This window comes from Nansenia antarctica (genome assembly GCF_963989245.1).
Source record: "Nansenia antarctica genome assembly, chromosome: 8".
In the NCBI taxonomy this organism is placed as follows: Eukaryota; Metazoa; Chordata; class Actinopteri; order Argentiniformes; family Microstomatidae; genus Nansenia; species Nansenia antarctica.
Window position 1 is genome coordinate 30,354,211 of NC_137678.1, and position 10,000 is coordinate 30,364,210.

Below are 10,000 nucleotides of genomic sequence, written 5' to 3' on the forward strand. Positions count from 1 at the left end.
GCGCCTCCGCCACCACGTCGGCGCAGTGCCGCAATTGCAGTTTTACAGAAATTGCAATTACAGAAATCCACCGAGTGCAGCGCTTGTAGAAAATACGACCGTCAGAGTTTTGTCGAGAGCTGGAGGCGGCTAGAAATATGACGGAGGCGGCCGCCTCATAATTCTCTATGCAGGAAAAAACAGAAGACAAGACATACAAACTGTGGTGAGCTACATTGCTTGTGTAACATTAGCTAGTAGCCTCCTCCATGTTTCCACTGGTCGCAGCCATGTTGTTTATTTGCGACGCACCGACGCACATTACGCAAGTCGACGTATTGACGTGGTCGATTACGTCGACTACGTCGACGCGTCGTCCCAGCCCTAGACACAAGCCTGATCCTCGTTCGAGGAATCACCTGAGGCTTGAATTCCAATCCCGAGTTGCCTGATCGCCTGATTTATTTCAATCGCCGATATACTAATCCACTTTAGTGGAACGGCCCCCAGGTTCTGTCGAATGCCATTGAGCGAATCTGTGGTCTCCTGACACTCAGGAGTCATGATTTTGCTCAGATGTGACGACGTGTGAAGTTTGATAAAAGTTATTTATTTGTTGTTTCTCCTTTGCTCTGACTATTTCTCTCTCCCCCCCTATCTCTCTCTCTCTCTCTCTGTCTGTCTCTCTCTCTCTCTCTCTCTCTCTCTCTCTGTCTCCCTATCTCTCTCTGTCTCTCTCTCTCTCTCTCTCTCCCTCCCTACTCCTACAGTATTTCTCCTGCCTGCTCCTGATCTTCCTGATCGAGCTCGTCGCTGGCGTCTTGGCCTACGTGTACTACCAGAGGGTGAGTCACTACCACTTCCTGTTCCTGTTCCACCTCTCTCTCTCTCTGTTTCCACGGCTACTTCCCCTCCATCCTCTCTGCCCGGACACACTTTCCACTTTCGTCCCCCTCTCCCCCCGCCATCTGCCACCACTCCACTGCGTCTATTTAGATTCTTCCTTTTTTATATCCCTCCATTCTCCGAGCTCCCCTTTCACCCCTACACACCCTTCCTCTCTCCCCTTTCCCCCTACACACCCTTCCTCTCTCCCCTTTCCCCCTACACACCCTTCCTCTCTCCCCTCTCTCCCCTTCCTCTCACCCCCCCCCCCCCCTCCCTCAGCTCCCCCTGAACATGCTTTTCTTTACCCTCCCCTTTACGTGTTAGGCCCAGGTGACCTTCCAACAGTCCTACAGTAGTATGACCTATGACCTCACCTCACAGGCGTCTGTCTCACCTCACAGGCGTCTGTCTCACCTCACACGCTGTCTGTCTCACCTCACACGCTGTCTGTCTCACCTCACACACGTCTGTCTCACCTCACACACGTCTGTCTCACCTCACACACGTCTGTCTCACCTCACACGCTGTCTGTCTCACCTCACACGCTGTCTGTCTCACCTCCCACGCGTCTGTCTCACCTCACACACGTCTGTCTCACCTCACACACGTCTGTCTCACCTCACACACGTCTGTCTCACCTCACACGCTGTCTGTCTCACCTCCCACGCGTCTGTCTCACCTCACACGCGTCTGTCTCACCTCACACGCTGTCTGTCTCACCTCACACGCGTCTGTCTCACCTCACACGCGTCTGTCTCACCTCACACACGTCTGTCTCACCTCACACGCTGTCTGTCTCACCTCACACGCTGTCTGTCTCACCTCACACGCTGTCTGTCTCACCTCACAGGCGTCTGTCTCACCTCACACGCTGTCTGTCTCACCTCACACGCTGTCTGTCTCACCTCACACGCTGTCTGTCTCACCTCACAGGCGTCTGTCTCACCTCACACGCGTCTGTCTCACCTCACACACGTCTGTCTCACCTCACACGCTGTCTGTCTCACCTCACACGCTGTCTGTCTCACCTCACACGCTGTCTGTCTCACCTCACACGCTGTCTGTCTCACCTCACAGGCGTCTGTCTCACCTCACACGCGTCTGTCTCACCTCACACGCTGTCTGTCTCACCTCACAGGCATCTGTCTCACCTCACAGGCGTCTGTCTCACCTCACACGCGTCTGTCTCACCTCACACACGTCTGTCTCACCTCACAGGCGTCTGTCTCACCTCACAGGCGTCTGTCTCACCTCACACGCTGTCTGTCTCACCTCACACGCTGTCTGTCTCACCTCACACGCTGTCTGTCTCACCTCACAGGCGTCTGTCTCACCTCCCACGCGTCTGTCTCACCTCACACACGTCTGTCTCACCTCCCACGCGCCTGTCTCACCTCCCACGCGTCTGTCTCACCTCACACGCTGTCTGTCTCACCTCACAGGCGTCTGTCTCACCTCACACACGTCTGTCTCACCTCACACACGTCTGTCTCACCTCACACACTGTCTGTCTCACCTCACACGCTGTCTGTCTCACCTCACAGGCGTCTGTCTCACCTCACACGCGTCTGTCTCACCTCACACGCTGTCTGTCTCACCTCACAGGCGTCTGTCTCACCTCACAGGCATCTGTCTCACCTCACACACGTCTGTCTCACCTCACACGCGTCTGTCTCACCTCACACGCGTCTGTCTCACCTCACACACGTCTGTCTCACCTCACAGGCGTCTGTCTCACCTCACAGGCGTCTGTCTCACCTCCCACGCGTCTGTCTCACCTCACACACGTCTGTCTCACCTCACACGCTGTCTGTCTCACCTCACACGCGTCTGTCTCACCTCACACGCGTCTGTCTCACCTCACAGGCATCTGTCTCACCTCACACACGTCTGTCTCACCTCACACGCGTCTGTCTCACCTCACACGCGTCTGTCTCACCTCCCACACGTCTGTCTCACCTCACACGCGTCTGTCTCACCTCCCACACGTCTGTCTCACCTCACACACGTCTGTCTCACCTCACACACGTCTGTCTCACCTCACACACGTCTGTCTCACCTCACACACGTCTGTCTCACCTCACACACGTCTGTCTCACCTCCCACGCGTCTGTCTCACCTCACACGCTGTCTGTCTCACCTCACACGCTGTCTGTCTCACCTCACACACGTCTGTTTCACCTCACAGGCGTCTGTCTCACCTCACACGCTGTCTGTCTCACCTCACAGGCGTCTGTCTCACCTCACACGCTGTCTGTCTCACCTCACACACGTCTGTCTCACCTCACACACTGTCTGTCTCACCTCACACACGTCTGTCTCACCTCCCACGCGTCTGTCTCACCTCACAGGCGTCTGTCTCACCTCACACACTGTCTGTCTCACCTCACACACGTCTGTCTCACCTCACAGGCGTCTGTCTCACCTCACAGGCGTCTGTCTCACCTCACAGGCGTCTGTCTCACCTCACAGGCGTCTGTCTCACCTCACACGCTGTCTGTCTCACCTCACAGGCGTCTGTCTCACCTCACACGCGTCTGTCTCACCTCACACGCTGTCTGTCTCACCTCACAGGCGTCTGTCTCACCTCACAGGCATCTGTCTCACCTCACACACGTCTGTCTCACCTCACACGCGTCTGTCTCACCTCACACGCGTCTGTCTCACCTCACACACGTCTGTCTCACCTCACAGGCGTCTGTCTCACCTCACACGCTGTCTGTCTCACCTCACACGCGTCTGTCTCACCTCACACGCGTCTGTCTCACCTCACAGGCATCTGTCTCACCTCACACACGTCTGTCTCACCTCACACGCGTCTGTCTCACCTCACACGCGTCTGTCTCACCTCCCACACGTCTGTCTCACCTCACACGCGTCTGTCTCACCTCACACGCGTCTGTCTCACCTCACACACGTCTGTCTCACCTCACACACGTCTGTCTCACCTCACACACGTCTGTCTCACCTCCCACGCGTCTGTCTCACCTCACACACGTCTGTCTCACCTCACACACGTCTGTCTCACCTCACACACGTCTGTCTCACCTCACACACGTCTGTCTCACCTCCCACGCGTCTGTCTCACCTCACACGCTGTCTGTCTCACCTCACACGCTGTCTGTCTCACCTCACACACGTCTGTTTCACCTCACAGGCGTCTGTCTCACCTCCCACGCGTCTGTCTCACCTCACACGCTGTCTGTCTCACCTCACACGCTGTCTGTCTCACCTCACACACGTCTGTCTCACCTCACACACGTCTGTCTCACCTCACACACGTCTGTCTCACCTCACACGCTGTCTGTCTCACCTCACACGCTGTCTGTCTCACCTCCCACGCGTCTGTCTCACCTCACACACGTCTGTCTCACCTCACACACGTCTGTCTCACCTCACACACGTCTGTCTCACCTCACACGCTGTCTGTCTCACCTCACAGGCGTCTGTCTCACCTCCCACACGTCTGTCTCACCTCACACGCTGTCTGTCTCACCTCACAGGCGTCTGTCTCACCTCACACGCGTCTGTCTCACCTCACACACGTCTGTCTCACCTCACACGCTGTCTGTCTCACCTCACACGCTGTCTGTCTCACCTCACACGCTGTCTGTCTCACCTCACAGGCGTCTGTCTCACCTCACACGCGTCTGTCTCACCTCACACACGTCTGTCTCACCTCACACGCTGTCTGTCTCACCTCACACGCTGTCTGTCTCACCTCACACGCTGTCTGTCTCACCTCACAGGCGTCTGTCTCACCTCACACGCGTCTGTCTCACCTCACACGCTGTCTGTCTCACCTCACACGCTGTCTGTCTCACCTCACAGGCATCTGTCTCACCTCACAGGCGTCTGTCTCACCTCACACGCGTCTGTCTCACCTCACACACGTCTGTCTCACCTCACAGGCGTCTGTCTCACCTCACAGGCGTCTGTCTCACCTCACACGCTGTCTGTCTCACCTCACACGCTGTCTGTCTCACCTCACACGCTGTCTGTCTCACCTCACAGGCGTCTGTCTCACCTCCCACGCTGTCTGTCTCACCTCACACGCGTCTGTCTCACCTCACAGGCGTCTGTCTCACCTCACACACGTCTGTCTCACCTCACACACTGTCTGTCTCACCTCACACGCTGTCTGTCTCACCTCACAGGCGTCTGTCTCACCTCACACGCGTCTGTCTCACCTCACACGCTGTCTGTCTCACCTCACAGGCGTCTGTCTCACCTCACAGGCATCTGTCTCACCTCACACACGTCTGTCTCACCTCACACGCGTCTGTCTCACCTCACACGCGTCTGTCTCACCTCACACACGTCTGTCTCACCTCACAGGCGTCTGTCTCACCTCACACGCTTTCTGTCTCACCTCACACACGTCTGTCTCACCTCACACGCGTCTGTCTCACCTCACAGGCATCTGTCTCACCTCACACACGTCTGTCTCACCTCACACGCGTCTGTCTCACCTCACACGCGTCTGTCTCACCTCCCACACGTCTGTCTCACCTCACACACGTCTGTCTCACCTCACACACGTCTGTCTCACCTCACACACGTCTGTCTCACCTCCCACGCGTCTGTCTCACCTCACACACGTCTGTCTCACCTCACACACGTCTGTCTCACCTCACACACGTCTGTCTCACCTCACACACGTCTGTCTCACCTCCCACGCGTCTGTCTCACCTCACACGCTGTCTGTCTCACCTCACACGCTGTCTGTCTCACCTCACACACGTCTGTTTCACCTCACAGGCGTCTGTCTCACCTCACACGCTGTCTGTCTCACCTCACAGGCGTCTGTCTCACCTCACACGCTGTCTGTCTCACCTCACACACGTCTGTCTCACCTCACACGCGCCTGTCTCACCTCACACGCGTCTGTCTCACCTCACAGGCGTCTGTCTCACCTCACACGCTGTCTGTCTCACCTCACACACGTCTGTCTCACCTCACACACGTCTGTCTCACCTCCCACGCGTCTGTCTCACCTCACAGGCGTCTGTCTCACCTCACACGCGTCTGTCTCACCTCACACGCTGTCTGTTTCACCTCCCACGCGTCTGTCTCACCTCACACACGTCTGTCTCACCTCACACACTGTCTGTCTCACCTCACACACGTCTGTCTCACCTCCCACGCGTCTGTCTCACCTCACACACGTCTGTCTCACCTCACACGCGTCTGTCTCACCTCACACACGTCTGTCTCACCTCACACGCGTCTGTCTCACCTCACCAGTGGCGGACTGGCCACCGGGCAAGCCTGGCAAATGCCAGGAGGGCCGCGAGACTCTGGGCCGCTCAGAATGTATTATATTAAAAAAATATATATATATATATATATATTTGTAATTTGATATCGGCCCCCGCGCAGGGCTGCGTTCGTAATTTTGCTCTGAGAGTTCCGGAACGCACACTAGGTGCAACGTCATAAAGGGACCAAGTAATTTGATTGGACAAGAGGCATTCCATGAGTGTTGATCAGATTTCCAGAGCGTGTTTACGAACGCAGCCTCGGTTATCTCCGTTTTGAAATGATTGCTGTTAGCATTGCGCCGCTCTTTTCCCATTGATATCATGGTGTCAAGTAATGTATAAATAAATGTGCTGAATTTATATGCCCTTTTGTGTTTTCATGTATATATATATGCAGGGATGTTCAAAGTATTTTACTTTCAACCAGGTATCTGATTCTGATCACCTGTAGTCACTTACTTAATGTAGGAACTACTTAATTCTTGTTGCACTGAAGCAGGTGGTTGATTGACTGTGTCCCCTTGTCTAAATGTAAGGGGTATCTATCCTATGGTTGTCTAGTGGTGATGTTAGGACTGACTGTGTGTCCCCTTGTCTAAATGTAAGGGGTATCCTATGGTTGTCTAGTGGTGATGTTAGGACTGACTGTGTGTCCCCTTGTCTAAATGTAAGGGGTATCCTATGGTTGTCTAGTGGTGATGTTAGGACTGACTGTGTACCCTGGTCTAAATGTAAGGGGTATCCTATGGTTGTCTAGTGGTGATGTTAGGACTGACTGTGTGTACCCTTGTCTAAATGTAAGGGGTATCCTATGGTTGTCTAGTGGTGATGTTAGGATTGACTGTGTGTACCCTTGTCTAAATGTAAGAGGTATCCTATGGTTGTCTAGTGGTGATGTTAGGACTGACTGACTGTGTACCCTTGTCTAAATGTAAGGGGTATCCTATGGTTGTCTAGTGGTGATGTTAGGATTGACTGTGTGTACCCTTGTCTAAATGTAAGAGGTATCCTATGGTTGTCTAGTGGTGATGTTAGGATTGACTGTGTGTACCCTTGTCTAAATGTAAGAGGTATCCTATGGTTGTCTAGTGGTGATGTTAGGACTGACTGTGTGTCCCCTTGTCTAAATGTAAGAGGTATCCTATGGTTGTCTAGTGGTGATGTTAGGACTGACTGTGTGTACCCTTGTCTAAATGTAAGAGGTATCCTATGGTTGTCTAGTGGTGATGTTAGGACTGACTGTGTACCCTTGTCTAAATGTAAGGGGTATCCTATGGTTGTCTAGTGGGGATGTTAGGACTGACTGTGTCTACAGTCTAAATGTAAGGGGTATCCTATGGTTGTCTAGTGGTGATGTTAGGATTGACTGTGTGTACCCTTGTCTAAATGTAAGGGGTATCCTATGGTTGTCTAGTGGTGATGTTAGGATTGACTGTGTACCCTTGTCTAAATGTAAGGGGTATCCTATGGTTGTCTAGTGGTGATGTTAGGACTGACTGTGTACCCTTGTCTAAATGTAAGAGGTATCCTATGGTTGTCTAGTGGTGATGTTAGGACTGACTGTGTACCCTTGTCTAAATGTAAGGGGTATCCTATGATTGTCTAGTGGTGATGTTAGAATTGACTGTGTGTACAGTCTAAATGTAAGGGTTATGGTTTGTGGATGGTGGGGGGGGAGAGGATGACCCCGGGGTGCGCAGGGGGGGATATCCCTTATTTTCCCTTATTTTTTGGAAAATATCCCTTATTTTCAAATCCCAATGTTGACAGGTATGCTACTTAGTAGTCTGCTAATTACATGAAGGTAAGACACATTTATTACACTGTGGCTGTGCAGTGCTCTTTTTCTGCTTTGGTGAAGCTAAATGTAATATGCACTGTGGCTGGTGTATTGTTTAGGCTCATACATGGCATGGTTCATGTAACTGTAGCTTTTTTTTGCTAATGTTATTGTATTCCGTGTCAGAGCAGCTTCATTTAGCTACACCGAGTCTATATTAACGTAAGCTATTAGGCTTAACTGGGCCTCAAGGTCCTTTTGGCTAAGATAGATGCCACAGTTCAGGTTAAGTCAGTCACTGTGGATTGTTGTCGGCACTCTGAATTCATCAGCGATTGTAGTGTGTCAGTTGCGTGTGCGTGTGTGTGTTACATTTGTGTTCCAAATGTCTACATTGGATTCTAGTCAGTCTGATTATCTCAAGCTTTATATGTTAACAATCCGTGTTGCGTGTTGGGTTTGGAAATAGGGCTGTTGTGTTGCAAATGCCAGGGCTGTTTTTTGATCCCAGTCCGCCCCTGCACCTCACACACGTCTGTCTCACCTCACACGCGTCTGTCTCACCTCACACACGTCTGTCTCACCTCACACACGTCTGTCTCACCTCACACACGTCTGTCTCACCTCACACGCGTCTGTCTCACCTCACAGGCGTCTGTCTCACCTCACACACGTCTGTCTCACCTCACACACGTCTGTCTCACCTCACACGCTGTCTGTCTCACCTCACACGCGTCTATCTCACCTCACACGCGTCTGTCTCACCTCACAGGCGTCTGTCTCACCTCACACGCTGTCTGTCTCACCTCACAGGCGTCTGTCTCACCTCACACGCTGTCTGTCTCACCTCACAGGCGTCTGTCTCACCTCACAGGCGTCTGTCTCACCTCACACACGTCTGTCTCACCTCACACCCGTCTGTCTCACCTCACACGCTGTCTGTCTCACCTCACACACGTCTGTCTCACCTCACACGCGTCTGTCTCACCTCACACACGTCTGTCTCACCTCACACGCTGTCTGTCTCACCTCACACACGTCTGTCTCACCTCACACGCTGTCTGTCTCACCTCACACGCTGTCTGTCTCACCTCACAGGCGTCTGTCTCACCTCACAGGCGTCTGTCTCACCTCACAGGCGTCTGTCTCACCTCACACGCGTCTGTCTCACCTCCCACGCGTCTATCTCACCTCACAGGCGTCTGTCTCACCTCACACGCGTCTGTCTGTCACTCGGCTTATTCTGAAAAGAGAGAGAGAAAACAATCGCTCGCCCGCGTTAACTATTGAGGGAAGTCGAGTTGCATCCGGGATCAGATCAATTGGAAGATAAGGGCCCTCTCACACGCGGCCCGGCGCCCCACTCACACACGTTCTCACAGCGTCTCGCTGGTGTGCTACACTCTCTCTCAGTCGCACTCGCAGAAGCGTGCTCTCTCTCACTCAACTCTCATACTTCCACTCGTTCACCTCTGTCTCTCTTTCTCTTTCTCTCCCTCATCCTCCCACGCTATCACCTTTTGCGCTCATTCTCTCGCTCCCTCTTCCACACATTCATTTGCCGTCTTTCTCTCTCCCTCTCCCCCTCCCTCTCTCTCTCCCTCCCTCCCTCCCTCTCTCTCCCTCCCTCCCTCCCTCCCTCTCTCTCTCCCTCCCTCTCTCCCTCCCTCCCTCCCTCTCTCTCTCCCTCCCTCTCTCCCTCCCTCCCTCCCTCTCTCTCTCTCCCTCCCTCCCTCCCTCTCCCCCTCCCTCCCTCTCTCCCTCCCTCTCTCCCTCCCTCCCTCCCTCCCTCCCTCCCTCTCTCCCTCCCTCCCTCCTTCCCTCCCTCCCTCCTTCCCTCCCTCTCTCCCTCTCCCCCTCCCTCCCTCTCTCCCTCCCTCTCTCCCTCCCTCTCTCCCTCCCTCCCTCCCTCTCTCCCTCCCTCCCTCCCTCCCTCCCTCTCTCCCTCTCTCCCTCCCTCCCTCCCTCTCTCCCTCCCTCCCTCTCTCCCTCCCTCTCTCCCTCCCTCCCTCCCTCTCCCCCTCCCTCCCTCCCTCCCTCCCTCTCTAGCTCAGTGAAGAGTTGAAACAGCACCTAAACCAAACGATGT

The 10,000-nt window shown here is 53.9% G+C and overlaps 1 protein-coding gene across 1 annotated transcript in view; it reads left to right on the forward strand.

Moving 5' to 3' along the window:
* Positions 1-10,000, forward strand: part of LOC308163659 (tetraspanin-11-like) — a 50,178-nt gene that overhangs the window by 21,771 nt on the left and 18,407 nt on the right. Inside the window, exons 4-5 of the mRNA XM_080537837.1 lie at positions 750-824; positions 9,961-10,000. The exon at positions 9,961-10,000 is cut by the window's right edge and continues 65 nt beyond it. Coding sequence (XP_080393963.1) covers positions 750-824; positions 9,961-10,000 — 115 coding nt within the window. The remainder of the gene's footprint in view (positions 1-749; positions 825-9,960) is intronic.